The following is a 19,989-nucleotide window of genomic DNA, read 5'->3' on the forward strand; positions in this document are numbered from 1 at the left end:
TGTTATAGTGTTTAATATAGAGTCGACTCAGCGTTAGCCAAGAACAAACAACCGCTCCTCCCCCTCATAGGCGCAGCAGATGCTCATAGTTTAGGAAGGGGGGCTTAGTATGGATCTTTCCCGAATATAATTGCTCTATTTAGATAGCCCGAATTGAACCTTAGCCCCCCAGCCCCTATGCCCCGTACGCCCATGCCTCCCCCCGTGAGTTTGCGAAAACCCTTTTTTCAAATATGTATCCTCATGCTGTGCGTGTTGTACGCCGAAAATGAACAAAACTTGATACAATAAAATAACGAATTTGTACAAGAAATGAATACCGTAATGGCTCGAACAAGCGCCCCCCTCAAATAAGCGCGCTCCTCGAATAATCGCCCACCCTACAGGTGAAATTATTGAATAAGCGCCCCCTCGAATAAGCGCCCACCCCTCGAATAAGCGCCCATCCTTCAACCTTGAGAAACGGGCGCTTATTCGAATTTTCGACGACAACATAATTGGAAGGCAATTCACCAAGAAAGATTGAATGACCAACACAGTTTGTTTTAGTTTTCATTCTCATTTTTTGCCTTTCCATCATAATAACATGCTTCAATTGAAAACACATTAATTTTTTTAGTCACATTAAAATCTATATTTTAAATAAGCGCCCCCTAGATTAAGCGCCCCCTTCGAATAAGCGCCCATCCTGGAGCCTCAAAAATTAAATAAGCGCCCGGGCGCTTATTCGAGGCATTACGGTATTTGGTACGACGTGTCGAGCATAACTCTTCATGTATCCTTAATGACAGAGCAATCATTTCTCTAACAAGGCACTATGGTTGCAGAAATGTTGTCAGTATGCCATTCTTTTAATAAGAAACTTCTGAAGCCAGTATTGAAACCTCCTTAACTAACGACTAAATAAGAGTGCTCAAAATTCCGTAGCAGTTCCTTAACTTTTTTCTTTGTGTATCTTTGAAACAAAACTAAGAGCATTATGAATAGAGAGTCATAAAGATGTCATAAAACAAGTTAAAAAGAATAATTGTTAAAAAAGATTAAAAGTGTTGTTTGCTTCTTTTATACACCTACGGATCAAGGTAACATAACTGAATCTTTTCATTCAAAAAATAACATTTAAGAAAAGTAGTTTTCCATTTACCAAGTAGCTTCCCATCCAGTTCAAGAAGTTTACTAGGTTTGCCTGTCCGAGTACAGCCTTCCTTTTAGAGCACATCATTAGAAAAAGGTAATTATTGCGACTAGCAGAAGTCTGTACGTTTGAATGCATGGTTTTTGCTTTGACATAAAGATCGATAAACTTTGATCAACACTAACTAGGCTGTTTAGAAATATAATTAAACAAGACATAACATAACTTACAGAATAACCAAAGTGACGTAGAAATTTCTAATACTGTTACAGACTTATTATGTAGTTTGATACTAAAAGAAATAGGGACATACCATTAAGATTAAACCTTTGTGATTATCATGAACAGCTATGGCGAACGAATTTCAAGCGTACCTCTGGTAAAGCTGAGACGCCTTGTTATAAAAACATATTTATATACTACTTTAATGGTCAAATATTGAAGTCTTTAGATGATAAAATATCGGCTCGGTAAACACAAACTATATATTTACTTCATTCAGCATAAATCCTAGCTTTTCAAATGCCAAATTGGCCGAACAGTGAAAGTATTAAAAATGCTGAGACTTAGAAAATTGCCACACACAAAGACAAACGCCACTGATCCGTATGAATGCTAGCTTGTAACAATCAATTTGTATTTAAGGATTAAAGCAACGCTTAACCGTTGCCATATTTCCTTTTTTCTTTTCAACTGAACATAAATCAATGACTCGGCCGAATTAAGTGATCTGTTAAAAGAAGTTTGCTTTGGTATGTAAGTCGCAAACGATATGAATGATTAAATGCGTAAAAGACAATCACACGTAGGCATTCACTAGAGGCACTGGAACATCGGGGAAACGCCTGTTGAAAACTGAAAGCAGAACGATTTAACTCTCCCCTTTTCCGCTCTCTTTCTCTATCTTGGAATGAGAAAGAAAGATGCTATCCATGGCACAATTTAAGCAAGCTTTTTCTTGTAGGTATGACAACCCCAATAAGACATATTTCTATACAAAATATGCTAATTTGATAAATGGCTGTATTTAACATTTGAAAAATATATGTCTTTTATTCTCGATTATAAACTTCAGGTGCTTTTTTTGTGGCTAGGATCACTCCGGGTTCAGGGATATGCGCTGAACAGACACTATCAAAGGTGGGTGAGATTCGTGCATAACACATCAAACAGCAATGTAAGGCACATATGCTCATAAGGCACATCTGACCGTGGAGCATATTACAGATTGAGGGGGTTGAAATGTGTTGGGGCTATACATGCTAAAAACCAAGAGCAGGAAGATTTTTGGTACATTTTAGCAATTATTGGGGGGCTAAAGCCCCCATAGCCCACTGCTTCCACGGTTTCTTCATATGCTTACTAATCACCCTAAATTTCCTTCCACTAACTAAAGGTGGGCCTTAAAATGCCAATTACTAACTAAGCACTCTTTTCTCGGAACTAAACAGTTCGGTCCTATTTTGTTCAAAAATATATGAAGAAACATCTAGCTCTAAACTATACATATCTGTGATTTCAATGATAATTTCAATGAATACTCTATGATAACATATTAAGCATAGACTGTTCAAACACAAATAGGGGAAATGTTTTCATAGAATACCCACACTGGCCCCAGAGGTGGAAATAGGTAAAAATTATGTTTATTTTACTAAGTTGTCCTATCTCGAATCTACGTCAAACTTCTGATCATTGGAGCAAAATATTAAATCTCTAGCACTTTCAGAACTCATTTTATGTTTTGCTAAAGATTTCAAAACTTTGTACTTTTAAAATTTGAACACGTATCTTACAAGTACGTAACATTGAAGACAATCTTTGGTAGATGTATATGAGTTCAGTTACCCGATGACGTAATAAGAAGAAATAGGCAAATACTGACAGTAAACATGAGACTTACTTTGGTTTTGCTATTAGCAGCAGATCACTGAATAAAAACATGTAACGGTTCAAAGAGGAGACGCCCTAGAAGAAATAATAGTTGTTAAAGCAACAGTATGAAGACACAGAGCATGTGATAAAAAATGAGGGATGGCTTAGAAACTATTTTCATCAATTTTCTATTAGACATGTATTCTTCATATAAATGTTTTTGGCAATAAGTGAATTTGGGATTTGAATATAAACATATAAAGACCACTTACAGACCTTGTCTGAATCATTATTACCATTGCTCAAAACAATGATTATTTTCTCAACATCGCCCAATAAATTTACTTCGATTACAATCGTTCAAATGCCTTCTTTTAAATGGCTTATGCTGCGTTAAAAAGCAAGGGACCCAACAACTAACTTTGTGGTACACAGGCTTTATTAAAAATCATGCGCTTTTGAACTAAACTTTAAAATACAAGAAGGACATAGAAGGCCTAATAAGCTCATGCGTGCAAGGGCGTGACGGAAAGGGGCACTCCTTAACAAAGCTTGATATGCTTCAGATAGACAAAAGAAAGATACGAGGTAGTATAAGTATTTAGGAACTGTATGTTGCCTTACCGTGGACAGGCAAACTGCACCTTCTCTGATGAAGTTTCTAGCCACATTGGGACTAAGCTCATCGGGCGTCGGCGACCTTGCTGAACGGGGTATTATATCAGCGTTCAAATTTGTCGAGCTGCAAGAAAGATTAAAGTGTGTTACTTACATACTTACAAATAAAGGAAATCTATTAAAATATTGTGGCAACGAGTTACTGAATCACTTAAAGAACAGAGTCACTTGAAGTACTAAATTGCTCAAGATACTAAGGCAACTAGCCTCTTTTAAACACCTTCCGAACACCCCTGGCTTCATGCTGGCTTTGTATTTGTTGAGATTATCAGTGAAACAGAATTAATATCATAACATGCTATTTAGGCTTGTTAACCGATATTCATGGTTATCTAAATTACATTTCTCTTCTTGATCAATCTTCTTTCAATGTATAATTTCTAGTCATGTGCAACATTTATCAAGACCAGATAATTGTGATGGGTAAAATATTTAGTTCGAAGTTATAATCCAACAAAAGGATCATAAGACGATAGTTTGTAAAATAAAAATTTTAATCAGTGACCAGGTTCAGCTCAAGTTTTGAGAAACTCGGAAGGCAATTCAGTTCGTGTTCAAACAAGATGGAAGGCAGTTATGGTTTATTGATGGAGACTAAACGCCTTAATCATTTCAAACAAATAAACATTTTTTTAATGTACAATGTGTGGGGAAATAGCCCCTCCTGACGCAGTGACATTTTGATACTGTCAAAAACAGAATTATTTTCTTTGTTACCAATCAAAGGATTTAACAACCCTTATTCTTTTTAACAAAGACTATAATCACCCGAAAATACTTTGAAACCTACTACAATATTGAAAGAAACACACGAATACAACGCCTGCATAAATACATTGAAACCTACTACAACGAACAAAAAGCCTGCAAAAGTATATCACTTTAAATAATGACTCGTCAGCGAAACTGTTAACAGAAATACAGTTTCTAAATGTTAAAAGTCGAAAGCAGTCAAAAAATCCTTTGCCAGAGGCTTTCTCAAGTCATAGATGCTCAAGTGAAGAGTATACAAAAGAAGTTAACGTTGCCTTCTAGGATCAAGGCCAAGAGTTGATCATTGTGGAACAGAAACTATAACATGTCTTGGAAGTTGACTATGATGAATAGAATAACAAATAAACGAATATTGACGACTAGGAAATAATAAAGGAAAAGGGTCTTTGTCAAGGTAATATCCAGAAATGTTGGGTCTTTATCGCTGAGCTAATACATACCATGAATGGATAATAATACTTCCAGACTCGAGAATTTTTATACACTTATTTTGTGTCCCTCAAGAACAACGAATCCACATAGGCCACATTATCAAAGTTAGCAGAGCACCTGGTTGATAAAGAGTCCTTTTAAAAAATCACACAAAAATATGACGCAAATTATGCTTTAGGCAACTCTTATGTGATAAAAATACTCAATTACAACCCTAATCTGGATATCAAGTTTGATTCCTGTGCGCCACGAGACTTGAACCTAGAGCAAACAACTAACTACGCTGTCTTTAGTACATCCTTAACCTCGTCACTTCAGTATACTTCATTACCACAACTTTACAACCAATAGATTACCCGTGTAGGATGATGAAGCAGATTTGAAAGCCAAAGAACAACATTACTCTAAATCACTCGTTTCCTTGCTCAGGGTTACCTTAATCTTCTTACGAAAGACTCTTCAACGGCGTAGGAGTGGGCTCAGTACAACCTTGTTATAGAGCTGTTACCTTGGAGTCGTGGTCAATCACGTACGTGAAAGTCAAATCAGGAATTAGCTTCCAACCCGCATGGCAAAACGGATGACGGACTTTTGATACCAGCACAAACAAACATAGGAACAGTGTTTCTTAGGAAGGCAAGCTTGGGGCTGGCTTATATGCAGTTTGTGGGCAATAACATTGGAGACTATTGTACTTATCTCAGGTTCCTAGAGAAAGGCCTGTACTCAGATGCAATTTTTGGGTTTTACTAATTAAGACCCATGAGTATGTATAATCTTTCACTGTATTCCTTGGGATAAACACTCAAGCCTAAGGGGAAGAGAGAAGAGAGAGGAGGCAACGTACCATTTTAGATCTAGAAGATTGTCCTGCTTTAATTAACAATCAGCTGTTCTCTGGCCTATTTGTTTTAAATTACTCCTTCAGTTTAAGAAGACTGCTCTTCTGATATAGTCCTGTGTTTTCCAAGCAAGAGTTTTTCACACACCCATGTACCGCCCTGTACTATACTTGTTAATTCTTTTGAAAAGAAATGAAAATGGTCTGTAAACTGCGCTGCGCGTGTCAAAATGCTTAAAATGCAACTTTTAATACTTTCTTTTGACTGCAGCTAGCAGAGCTCTATCAAGAGCAACGAATTTTAAGTGTTCAAATCATTGAGGCCTTCAAAACGAATATCTCACAAAAACGTTTGAAACGAATTTAGTAATAGCATGAAAAATCAACATCAGGATTTAAGATATAAAATTGTCACTCTTTTAATTTTTAGAAGGCAATTTAATTCGCAAAAAATGCAATATGCTAAGAACTAGATAATGTCGAGGGGCGTATCAAAAGGTCTGGTGTAAAGATGGGGAGTAACCCATCCCCAGTTTTCATTTGCGTAGTTCTACAGTAAACTTCTTTTATAATATGCAAAACTATGAATTTATGAATATACAAGCATATGTATAAAATGAACGTATAATATATATTCTATCTAGATACTTATTTCAATAGCTCAGTCCAATTAACCAGTGCAACTAGTAAAGTGCAGCTAGTAAAGTTGAAAACAAAAACTTTATGAGATAATATCTTTTAAATAAACAATAATCTTATTCTTCTTTGTGATTAAGCTTTTGAAAGTAACTATATCAATAGACAAAAACAAATTAAACAAAAAGGATGGCCCAAAACGTAATTATAGGTATTAAAGAACAATGGTTTTAAAAATGATTATTCAAAAAACTATATGTTAGTCTTAATTAGTGTATTTTCACTAATGTAAAAACATTAAATAATCTATACAATACAATACAGTACGACCAAAACAAAAGTTAAAAGCGTCTGTCAAAAAAGAAGCTGAAATGCCCTGTCAGAAAAGCCTGTGATATCATTCAAATTGTTTGCAGTTATGGAAAGAATTTATACAAGTCAAGGAGATTAGAATCTTGTCTTCGATATTGGCTCCCTTCATACAGGAAAACTTCATCACCCTATGAAAATGTCCAACCCTTTTTTAAAAGATTTAAAAAAGAAAAGACTTATTGCTGATAACAAGATGCTTTTGATGGAGGTAGCAAAAGATTTGAATCTACTCGATTAGCAACGGCCTACAGACACAAATTTTACCACGCAGAAGTTGTTGCGCAGCCTTCCATCGACATTGAAATGTAGCTTAAAGGTGGATAAAAAATAAAGGAACAACACATACCTGTTGACAATATGGTAAAGATAAACGCTTGAGCTTTGAGTAAGATTTTAACCACGTGATGGGTTGTAATATTGTCCATGTTATTATTGTCTGTTATGATATTGAGGTGTACTAGATAGAGGGTATTGTCAAGCCCTTAAATGTTTTTGTCCAAAAACATTTCTCGAGGACAAGCCCATCCAATTTTAGATGGCTCAGTCGCTGAGTTGCGGTGACATGATAAGACATGACCAAACTTGCATTTAGAGTGGGAGAGTCGCCAGCTCTCTGTTCTTTCAGGCATAGGAATCACTAGGTGTGTTCGTATTGATTAGAAAGGATCAGGACACTGGTCGATTAGCACAGGTTCTCATTCTCCTTAAAACTACCTTCGGAAGCTAGGTAGTAACAAATAAAAAAATTTAACAACAAAACATTCTCTATTTAGGTAAGCACTTACTAAAAAGTTTCAACATGTTCCAAATTGTAAGGGAAGACATGCATGACCTTTACTTGAAAAAAACTTATATTAAACTCTTTATAAACTGTTGCACAACACACCCCCTCCCGCCTTTTCCGAAGTATGATATCAAGGTAATGGCATCAAAGATAAGAGTTAGCCAGAGACCCCAACCCCCCCTCTTCAAAAATGTGTTGCAGCGTCCCTGAGAAATCCTTATTCGCAACTTACATTACATCTCACAAACGTGGATAACAAACACCATCAAATTTTAAACAACAATGGGTTTAAACATTTTGATGTTTCGACAAAAATAAAAAAGAAACTTGCCACGATAAACGTCAAAAACAAACAAAAAAGATCATAAGAACGTAACTCGTTAGATGTAAAAAATTGTTTTGCTTACTCCGTGATCAAAATAGACAACAACTCTAGGCCTAGAAGGTTGATTTACAATTTCCTTGTACAGTAACATTGTTGTGACAGGTTTGTACAAGCCAGAAGCGATAAATGAGTACAAACCAAGGCATAAATGGCAGATTTATAAGATACATCAAAGGAAAAGAAACACCTATGAGAATAGCTCTGTGCCTCTGAGAAACAGTTGCAAAAAAGGTGTTTCTCTTTTCGATGCAATGCTGATCACATACCTTTTAGAACGAACGATATCTGGGCAGTGTTTCCTCAAGAACAAACTGCTCTTTGATCGCGGAAGCATCTTCCCTACCGCATGGCCTCGACACAAACTTTTGTTTATCTAGCTATGGTTTCCTAAGCTCTGTGTATTTGTATGAAAAATAAGATGGGCAACCAAAAGATTGCCACCTGAGTAAAGTTCGATGCCTATTTTTCCACGCCGATAACAAATTTGCTTGTCTTTCACTAAAATCATTATCACAGCGAGAGCCTGCCAACAAGATAATTTTCTATTTTTTGCTAAGCTTTTGATGACAAATAGCATATTGCATTTGAGCCTTGAAGCAAATATTCGATAAATGCAAGCAAAATTCATAAAACGACAGAAGTCTTTCCCTAGGAACAAAGTGTGCTGATAACAAAGTTTTACCCAAAAATGAAGTGCAAAGCTGCATTGAAAAATCATCTCAAAAGACAAAAAAGACAGGAAAATTCAGCTTTTGACCTCCCCTGAGAAATTGCCGTCAGTTTATCAAATAGCAAGCAGCTTTGAAAACGGGGCTGAACTCAACACCTTTGGCCTTGCTGGTTGAAAACAAGAAAACACGTAGAGCAGGTAAGACCAAGAAAACTAACCACGCAAGAAATTGTGTGACAGCAGTTCAACGTGGGTATAAACAAGATTATGTACAATCCGTTTTATTGGGAAAATCCACAGTGACTCTCTTTCCCTCTTATGATTAGATTCATAGACGTAGGGGCACAGGGGGGCATGTGCCCCGGTGAAACGCCCCTTTGCAGCTTCCTGAGTTGCCCTTCTTTTGCCAACTGCAAAACCAAAAGGTCGAAAACAAATCACTCCTTGAAAATCCCGTACACTTTTGAAATCCCATTTTTTTATCTGAAAATCCCTGAGAATCCTTTTATTTTGGTGGAGATCTCGTACGCTATTTGCAAGAGCAAAGAGTGAATCGTCCCTCGCAAAAAGTGCCCTTGAAACGAAATGATCAAATGGAGTGGGAGAGGGGTGACCCTCTAGGGCCATGATCTAAAATATTTTTCCATGGGATCTGCTTTTAGAAACACCAAATTGTATAATGTTTTAAACGATTGCAAGGAAATGACTGCAAGGAATATTCTTGAAGGTATTCTTAGCTAATCTAAAGAGCATGATCAAAAAACTGTGTCTGGTCGCTTCGCTCGCAAAGACCCTCGTCTGTTCCTTCTTGCCACAGAACCTCCAAAACCTCTCAGTGACACTGCTCTAAACTAAGCCAGAAAATGATATCTTTACTGTTACACCCAGGCTCCCAGAAACAGCCTTTTTCAATCTTTCTGGAATCTTTGTTAGGGTGACCTCAACTGAGCCCCCTCCCCCTCTCTCTCTCTCTTAATAACAGAGCACATAAATTGCTTGAAAAATTTTGTGTCGAAAACCCTTTATCATAATATAGATCTTCCGTGAGCAATTTTCTATCAGCCTTTTCCAGTCGGTGAATAGCTTGAATGATGGTGTGGCTTCTAAAGTTTGCCTGACTTTTTAGGACGACACCCCGGTCCATACATGCAAAACAAAACATTAAAAGTTTTCAGTTCTGTTATTTCAAATATTCTAAGAAGTTTTTAGGTGCTTGGTCTTGGCATTTAACAAAAAAGTGCAGCATACAACGAGAATTCTACCTTAGTAAGAAAAGGTAAAGCACGCCACTTTTGACTTTACCTAATTATGAATCAAAAGTAAAGCGTTAAAAATAGTGGGAAGCAAGTGGAGATAAATGAAAACCAAATATCTCCAAGTACGACGGCCAGGACACACCTTGATATCATTGCTTCTTTAAGAAAGTTTTTAATGTTTTATCTCGTCGGCCAGATAAGAGAATGAAAACTTAACTTGAAAATAAGCTAATTTTGCAGTGTTCAAGCGAATCTACAAAGTTCTGACATAAGCAAATAGTGTTAGAGAATGAGAAATGATGTTCTAGAAGAATGATCAAATAATTTTTCATCTTCTATCGAGACTGTTTACTCAGCTTTTGTTATTGGGAAACCTGCTTGAATTGCCTTTGACAAAAAAATCATGATCATAACTATCGCAACGATATCCAGGCTCATTGGCATATAGCCTGTGAAATGTATGAACCAGCGTACTTTTCATCATTATATGTTACATGCAGTTTTTATTTCTTGATGTTCTTTTGAGTTCACATACTGAGGAATCCATTCAGTAATGTCATTCGCCTTTCACTGGCGTATCAACGCATTTTTTATAAAGGAAAGCTTAGGGCTGCCCCAATGCTAATTTTCTTTAGCCTTGAGTGTTCCTTAAAAAATCTTTGCTTAGCTTGGACATCAAATTGGCTTTTGAAAAAAAAAGCGACGTTTTGGCATTAAAGAAACTTTTTTCTCCAGATTATGATTGACATCAGATTGAAGCTGATTTTGACGATCATTGTGTGATTGAAACATGATTTGTCTTTTGCTTGTGCATCATTTCAATCTAGCACTGCATTCATTTTTTTGATATAGAAGTAGGTTATATATAGGTAAACAAAAGTGAGCATTTTATTAAAAAGTAAAAATCAATTGATTCAAATTTAAAAAACAACATATTCCAAAGAAAAACAACAATTGTTTGTCTTTGGAATAAGATGAACAAAAAGAAAAGGGGGTCTTGAAAAATTGAAAATTATCAGTCCTCCTATTACGATAAAAGAAAGGTAGGGAAATGTTGGAATGCTTAGCTCTTATTGCTCTATTAGTGGGAAAAGGATTTCTAAATTTTTAACCTTGCTTCTCTTTAGTTGGAATATTGGTTTCTCAAAGTAACAGCTAGCTCTCACTTTCCGTCATTTTATTCCTCTGATATTGAAGATACGACTACCATCCTACAGACAGATTTTCCGCTCAGTAAGGTCCTTTGGTTCACAGTAAAAATGGATTGTTTATTTTACCTCGCTTTCGTATTCTATTCATTTTTGCGAAACAGAAAAGCATCTTTAACATAAAAGACAATTCAGACCCCTCTTCGATTGTCAAAAAGAACAAGCTACCCAAAGAAGCGTGGTGCGCATCCAACCAGATTTATTTGAAGGCAATCATCTTCCATTCTCCTATCTCCACGTCCCCTTTATTGGAGGCAGTTGGAAGCGGCCTTTCAAACCCATTGTCAGAAAAATATTTTGTTATTTATATATAATTGTTTTGCGATGTAATGCGATGAAAATTTGACTATCAAAAAGGTGATTTCCGTATTATTTTGCCTAGAAATGATCTTGTGATCCTTGCTTCCTCTTCAAAGCAAAACAAGTTCAAACTGTTATTGTGAGAATATTAAGACCAAATAAAGAAAGCCAGTTGCCAAAACAAGTAGAAATTTGGCAAAAAAGCGAAAGTAAGGAAGGGAACTGAAAGAAAAAGAGCGTAATTCTGTTGGGTGCCAAGGGAAGGCTTAAACTTGGGAAAACTCCCCCTGGAGTATTATATCCCATTCTCTTTGAAAGGCTACTTTTCGTTTCCATGCCTTATCTTCCAAAATTAATATCTTGACATTCTGTATCTCTCTATAATTGGTTTTACAGGCCTAACAGCGACAATCTTCCAAGACCTTATCTACAAAATTTTCTTGAAACTATCGGATTATCTGCCCCATCCAATTTGACACTCTTTTCTTGCCAGCAGACGGCAAAACTGGTTCTCCTATACACAGCTCATCAGTGGCAGGTACAAAGATTTACCCTGATCTATAATTAGGCTCCCTTAGCCCTGCGCAACGCAGAGAAGTTATTGTGCCACTATAGACGAGATGTTTAGGAACCACTCGCCGAAGAGGTATCTCTGAAACAGACAAAGGCACGAACGACCTTGAGCATTTTGGTAAAAGAATCTAATTCTCATCAGTAGCGAAATAAGTAATTACTATAGCAATTTTAAGCCATCATAAGAGGATTCTGAAAGCCAACATGACGACAAAACCTTTAAGATTCATTCATCTTTTTACCACACACGTTTTTTGCTTGCGTTAGACTAGGTTTAAAGTGAATACACTAATTAATAAACAAGACCATTTAGCCGAGAAGCTGAATATTAACTCAAACTTTTCAATTTGTATTAACAATATCGAATGAATAATAGCAACAGTGACGTATGGAGCAAAATGAATGGCAAATATGAATGAAATGAAAGCAAATAAATATGAGCAAAATGAAAGCAAATATTTGAATTGAATGCAAAATGTACGAGAACGAAAAAACCAAACTTTGTCTTACGGGACTGACTCGTTGACAGTGACGAAATTTGTATCCTGGCAAATATTGATCATTAGATTTTACATACATGGAAGATTCAAGATACTTAGCATCTGTTGAAATGATTTCCTGCCAATATTTCTTTACCTAACAACCTTTCAAGCAGCCCTGGAGGATCGAATTTGAAGAAAGGAATATCAAAATAGCCAGCATAGAAAAAGTGTATTTTTGTTTATGTGAAACTCTGTATTGAGATGCTGTACTTCAAGGAAGCTGTGATTAATCGAATAAAATTTTGATGATCAATGTCTGAAGAAGTAGAGCTTACAACTTTCTTTAAACTCTGAAATAGTGACAAAGACCTTTGACAACATATATGGAGTACATATGTGGAGTTCCTAAATGTGACGTCATGAGAATAAATTTTGAGAATTCTCTGACTTTTGGCCACATAACCTCTAAAGGGGCAAAATACGTAATGTTTTGCATTGGAGTACCACTTTATCGGACGGTTTCGTAAATCATAGTGCCAAGAACAAATACTGATTGGATGGGAAAGACCAGGTGCTCATGTGAAATCCCTATCTCATCCAAGTCGCTAACACATTTAACTGACTTTGCCATTCAGTTGTTATCCATAATGCCATTCATTCTTTTAAGACATTTTATTTTAGGTGGTCCAAACTGAAAAATTCTAAAATAGATTTCATGACGTCAATTTTTTAAGAACAGTATTGTAGAAGAAATTGTGAAAACAATATATGTCTCAAGCAGTGAATTAAGCACCATTTTATCATTTTCCAGGGCAACCCACACTTGAAAGCAGGGGTGACGTCAAAACGTATAAAGCCAAAATTGCACGATCTTAATCGACTTTGCCAGTTTATTCTTTTTCTTGAATTAAATCAATCATGCACCATTAAGAAATTTTCATTCAGGAAAGTCACCATTCTTCGAAGTAAAAATAGCCCTCTCGTTTTTATTTTTAGCCCATTATTTCCTCTTTTGAAAATTCCCTTATCTTTTTGACGTGTATGCAGTTCATTATCTGAGTTTATCTATTAAATTTGCTTATTCTTTGTGAAATGTCGCACGCACCAACATTATAATTTGTCTTGCTGACGTGGTTCCTATGTTGTCACTTTTTAAGCCTTTTGAAATATAACAAAATCGAAAAAACAAACTATAAACCTGAGGGAAATTTCTCTTAAAGACTTTTCCATTGAGCGAAAAGCTGTCGCGCGAAAAGATTTTGTCGCGAAAATTGTCGGCTTTGTCGCAGAAAAGTTTAGAAACGTTCAACTTTTAGTCATTTATGCGATCACAGGCATGCAAAGCAAGATGCAATCCACTTCCCAGCACACATTTTAGGGCTGGGTCTGGAACAAACATTTGGCCTCCTTCTAATCAAATCGATTGATACTAATTTCTAAACACAAAAAATTAAAAGGAGGTAAAATATTTGCCCAGAGGAACATGATATGATAATTTAATTGTTCGACAACTTTTCCGAAGATTAGTTAACTTCATGATAATTCGACAATTCTCTTCCGAACATTTCTGTCTTACTTCATGTTAAGAGATCGGTATTGTCCAGTTAATTCCTGCAAGAAAGTTATGAAGTAAACTCTACAACTAACATTTAATTGGGAGGAGGAAGTGAAGTGTCTCTCTCCCTGGTACATGCGATTTTTCAGCAGTTTTGGCAGGATATATGTAAGCTTAATGGGAAGCCTAATTTCATGTCATCATCGTCGAGGTGGTAGAGATGCATTAGAATATGAAAGCCTCCAACAGCTTCTCTGGAATCAAAATATACTTAACTTTATTTGAGTCAAATGTTTCGTATTTAGATTACCAACTTTAAGGATGGCTTAATTTTTCTGTTCTGCAAATCGTTCATATGAAAAAAATGAGAAGGCGAATAGCTTTGGAAACGAGGCTACGATTTTTGAGTGAAAATTCACCTCATTGTTTTCCAATATGCATTATATGTACAACACCTTGCATATACTTAAAAACTTTTATAAGAAAATTTGTACGCTGCTAATTCTATGGGACATCTGGGAACCATGTCATTTTTTGTCCAGTTTACACGCAAAGTCTTGCATGTAAATTTACGAGTTATTTTTATGAGATTAAGAAAAAGAACGAAAATTTTTGTTACATAAAAACGAAACAAGGGCAAACAAGAAAACTAGCATGCCATGATAACCAGCATCTTTGTAAGTTTTTCTAGATACTGTTCAGTGACGATTCTAGCCTTTAAAATCTATTACTATTGGAGCCAACGCTAGCTATTACTTTGGGACCTAGTAGAATGTAAAGCAGTGGCGTGGTGGCTCAAAATTAGCTAGCTACAAGGCACCGGTTCCTAGCTCCCCATAGATAAGTATGTCCTTGGTACAGCAGTATCAAGGCTGTTATCATTATGCCAAATAGTTTTATTAGTGGTGTAAGGAGCAGCTGTGTCCCCTAGGAAAAATAACAAAGAAAAATTGTTGCTGGGGGATTTCACAGAATTTCAAGTCAACACAGAATTTCAAGTCATACAATTTCGATATACAATAGTAGATTGCCAACGTATACTAGGATGTTATTGGGCTGACCCTGCGCACCCCACCGCAAGAAGGTGGATCCTCGTGATAATATATAGCAAATATTGAATTTAAATGATTGTCAAGAATGAGTTTTTCTTGGAAACTACAGAACTCTTGGTAACTCTTGGTTTTCTACTTGGTAACTTATTAGAAAGGAGCCAAAATTTCATAAATGTCCACCTCGGTTACAAACCAAAACGCTTATCGGGGCCCCTAGTTTGTTAAATAAATGCAATAAAGATCACATTGAGGAAAATAAAGAGAGTAACCCTAACAAAGTCAAAAAACGATTGAACAGCTTCGGAAGAAAACATTGAATTTTAACAGAAACTTTTGAACAAACTGGTGTATGGGCAAAACAAGGGGCAAATAAAATTTCTGGGAAATCTGTAGAAATGCCACTGATACTGTTCATTGCTGTTTTAGAAATTACATTCCTTTTTTGTAAGAAAGCACTTTATATGGTTTGCTTTGCCGAAAAAATAAGAACAGCGAAATAAAAATATCCAGCATCAAAAAGATAATTAGAAGAAGAACAGTGTATTTTTAAATTTTCTCTCGTACCAACAAAACATAGCAGATTTTTTTAGCTAGCAAATCTTGCAAAGAAAAATATCATGCAAAACTGCTACTTAGTGCTCTTAGAAAAAAATTAAAGTATGTTTTGATAAGAAAACAATGTTGAAAGAATATCAATATTAAGAAAACCCGAGCCTCGAAATTATCCAAAAGATAAGAACATCGAGGCTCGGAAAAAATCACCTGGTACTTAAAAATGAAGAGCATACCTCAAGGAAAGACATTTATAAGAGAAAAGAAAGCACTGACGAGGAAAGAGGGCACATTTTCAAAAGAACCAAAGACATTTGAATGAGGGAAAGAAACATATAATGGTTTATTGGTATGCCTGCAGGGTGCTGACGATACAAAAATATAATTTGTTGTTAAGATGCTTACACGATCAACATTAGACAACAACCAAGGAATTTGACTCGAGATGTCTTTGTTGTTAGGACTTTAAGTGACAAGGGAGCGCCGCTAAATCTGTGGCTACCAAAGCGAAGATAATTGTTGGTCTTTTTGAGCCTCAAAAAGAGAGCTTCAATTAGGCGTGGGAGGCTGAACTGCCATTAAAACTTATTACAAAGATCCTAAATTGCAAGCATTTGTTTAGACTTGCTCTGGAGAAAAACTGATGCTTGAGTAACTTTTCATCTTGAAATTATTGCTTTATCGTGAACAATTGAACACAATTCTGCAAGGATTGTCTCTATCTCCAGTAATAAATAAAGATAGCATAAGGTTTTCTCCTTTTTCTAGTTCGTTGGCTTCTTATTTCTGTAATTTTCTGTTATATCACCCATATTGGTATCGCCCTAATGATGCGCAAAACGTTTCCATGAAAATATGAACTAGAATCTTATCAAGATCGTCTAATAAAGGAAATTTCTATTTTGGAGAATATTTGCGACTCTTTCCGAAACAACGTTCATTCGACATTCCTAAGAACCCGCAATTACGTTTGTAAACAAAAAATTGTAGAGAATGGGAAATACAGCGAATTCCTGGTTGAAAAGTGCATGACTAAAAAGAATTCAAGCGCATTGTGAAACATGCGATGCAAATAAGGCATTCCCCTATTATCATTCGTATCGTTAATCTAATTTTGCAGTTTACTGCAAGTTCATTTCATTTCGAATAATTTATCATAAAGATTCTAATTTTATGAGAATGGGCTAGAAATGACCTGGACATAGCCTCAATCACTGTTTTTAATATGCATGTGCACTTAGTTTGAAGGAAGTCGCAGTTATGACCTACCAAGAGATGAAATACATGTAATCATTCAACAATGAATCTACCAGACACACGAATGATGAGAAAATATATAGGCATGATCAATCGATAAATCAATTCTTAAAAAGGAGTTTTATCTCTTCCCTAGCTTGTGGAGAACTAAACTGCAGCTAAGTTTACCTGGAAGCTTCTCTTATATTCAGCCACGATTATCTTATTTACATGGCAATGTTTTTATCTTTTCAGAGATGATCACTCGGTGGGTGATAAGAATCGGCTTTTTGTAATATTGATAAAAGACAATCCATGAGGCAACCATTTTCTTTCATTCGTGAAAAAAACGGATTCACGACGAAATGGCATCGCAAATGTCGACTTAATGCTGTTTGTTTTTCAATGTTGACACAGAAAAACCATCTAAGGATGATTTCATATCTAGTTACTGATTCCGATTCCAGATATAGGTGTTGGTCGGCAATTCCGTCTTGGATGTGCTTCCTAGAATTTTGTCGATTTAAGTGACTGGTCACACTACCGTTTTATAAAACCTTCAGCGGTATAAAAAGTATTTGCTGATTTAGAATTGTGGGTTTTGTTAGATTACAAAACCACCTTTATTATTAAGCAAGATAAAGCCATCTCTTTGCGAATCATAATATTTCTCTGTCTCATATATATCAATATCACCTGAGCTTTAATAGGAATAAAAACATTGCACAAGGCATGTTAAATCGCATACTTGTTTGTTCCTACCTTACTCGACAGCCAGAAAGATCGAGTGAATTAGGCCTTTTCGGGTTGATCATTTGCTTGAATTTCGAAACGGCAGAAACTGCAAGGATTGTTGATCTCATCCTGGAATCGTGTTTTGCCGCGTCCGATTGCGGCGACTCAGAGCCGCTCTGCAAAGCCATTGGATTTTCACGTCAACTTTTTAGATCAACATAGGAAAACTTACAATCATACCAGTTCAGAGCCTAGCTGTGGCTTTTTTGATCATGATTGTGTTTTTCTTGCCGTTTGCCTGAAGTTGTGACATGGCTCGTGCTTAACTGAGTCGATTGTTCGTACCCAACCTCTGCAGAAAGCCTTGTCTTCCAACAATCTCAAATAATTGTGTGCACAAAACGATAATGCATCCACAATGAGCCTTATCGCAGATTAATTAAGTTGCCTAAATACTTGAGCTGACGCGCTCTGTTTTGTGTTGACAATCTGCTGCCTTAACATAAGACAAATTCAAAAATCAAATATGTGATTTCTTAAGTAATCAGTGAGCTGACAAAATCCTTTGGAAACGACACTCGCGCCTACGTCCCGTCCTAGGCACGGAAATCAATCTATTCTCAAGGAACACTGGGATTGTATCTTAAGTTTCGAGATCACGAATAACGAAAACACTCCTATCTTACTTGAAAATACACTCAAATTCAGTAAAAATGGTACGAAACTAATAGACAAAAACCCCTCATTTTTGCAGCTTTAAGCAACTAATACAACTAAAAAAATATAATAATATTTTATACTCACGAAAAAACTATCTTTAGAGTACAAGAAAGAAAAATGTTGGTATAGGTGCGAACTTGCAGGTGAAATGCTATGCAGTTTTAAACGAAAGAAGCAAACATTTTGTTTTAAATAAAGTCTCTTAAAACGTTTAAATTTCTGTAGATTTAGAAAGCAGTGAAAAATTCAATCAACCAAAAAAATTGAATGATTTCAGAGAAAGGAAAAGAGTCGTGACAATACTTAATTGAAACAAAAAATAAAATAGTTAAGTGATTGGCAAGAAAAATTATTCTGGAAACTAAAAATTAAAAGTTACTCAATATTGTGCAAACTACAATATTTTAAACTCCTCACGAAAGTATACCTCTACTATTGCAAAGGGATTGCAGAATTCATAGCTGGCAGAATATAAAACTCTCATTGTCAAGGACGTGATAAAACAATTCAAATTGGTCCACGCTGACATAAACTTTTGGGCTCACCTAATCCATGGTATATGCTTGACGGATTAGAAAGTTTAGAATTTACAAGCCAAGACCACATAATTAATAGCAAGATAACTGTTTGAAAGCAGCTAGACAAAGAAGTTTCGACAACTATATATTCAAAGCATTCACAATAAGTAAAAATCATGGATTTGCTGAAACCACTGAATATCGGTCAAAATTTGGCAAATTTGTCAAAGCTCCCTGAACAAGTCATCTAGCTTCTAACATTTTTTATAATCGCAACAACGATTCTAAGTTTCGTGTTTTTTGCATATTTCTCAATATATCAAGGAGATGATTTGAAATTGATTTGGGTACAACATGAGTGAACTGCGAGGCTTCTGATAAATGGATTTGGCTTTCAATAATGATTGTTTCTCTGTTTGAAATGATTTTGAGAAATAATATGGAAAATAGCCCTTACGAACGACAATATTAGAAAAGAGGGAATTCTTTATTTGAATGTTCTTAGGGTTTCTTGTCTTATAATTTAAAAAATTACTGTATAAACTTGCCGAACCTTTAATCATAATTTTCGGATATCTTCGAACCTTAAGTTAAGACAAAGTTATTTCCGAGCTTTAAAGAAATCTACAGAGAATGAATTTTGGATCAAATATTCTGAAACCAGAACAGCAAAACTTTCCTGAAAACTATCCTTACTTCTAATCTAAGAACAAAGGAACGTATACACTCTTGTTCTTTTATATGAATATTGTCTATATTCAAGAATATAAGAATATTAAAGCTCGGAATCATCTCATTTTAAAGAATATTATAAGAACATTGCTCAGCCGCAGCTCGAATATTTGTGTCTTATTTTTCAGCTATTGTCTGTTTGGGATTTTCATAACAGGGAATTGCAGAACTGATATCTCTCGAGTTTCAAAAGGCGTGGTTTTACTCATGACCTTGAATAAGGCTGGAAACATCGAGGCTGGAAAGATTTTATAGTATTTACATTAAAAATTCTATAGTTTAGCTTTATTTATTTTACATCTATAGAAGAAAGAATAAATTATCAGTGGAAATCATAAAGAATAACAATAATGCCAATAATGATCAGGTAGTATAATGCACTGGAAAGAAGAAGATTTGCTTGTTGAGCTTTTTATAGCCGTTTGTTTTTTCATGGCGTTGGATTATGACCTTCAGATTATTCTATACGATCCAAAATCATAACCCCA

General features: G+C 35.6%; 1 protein-coding gene across 4 annotated transcripts in view; it reads right to left on the minus strand.

The window, feature by feature from the left end:
* Positions 1–19,989, minus strand: part of LOC135685764 (uncharacterized) — a 79,796-nt gene that overhangs the window by 43,304 nt on the left and 16,503 nt on the right. The window contains exons 1-3 of one of the 4 annotated variants that reach the window (XM_065201829.2): positions 17,559–19,486; positions 3,635–3,752; positions 3,039–3,103 (exon numbers count right to left, since the gene is read on the minus strand). In XM_065201829.2, coding sequence (XP_065057901.2) covers positions 3,039–3,103; positions 3,635–3,752; positions 17,559–17,719 — 344 coding nt within the window. In that variant the 5' untranslated portion in view covers positions 17,720–19,486. Of the gene's footprint in view, positions 1–3,038; positions 3,104–3,634; positions 3,753–8,178; positions 19,487–19,989 lie in introns of those variants that run through there. The other 3 variants (XM_065201832.2, XM_065201831.2, XM_065201827.2) reach the window with 3 other exon arrangements.

Source organism: Rhopilema esculentum, chromosome 15 (genome assembly GCF_057945365.1).
Source record: "Rhopilema esculentum isolate cy_ngs chromosome 15, ASM5794536v1, whole genome shotgun sequence".
In the NCBI taxonomy this organism is placed as follows: Eukaryota; Metazoa; Cnidaria; class Scyphozoa; order Rhizostomeae; family Rhizostomatidae; genus Rhopilema; species Rhopilema esculentum.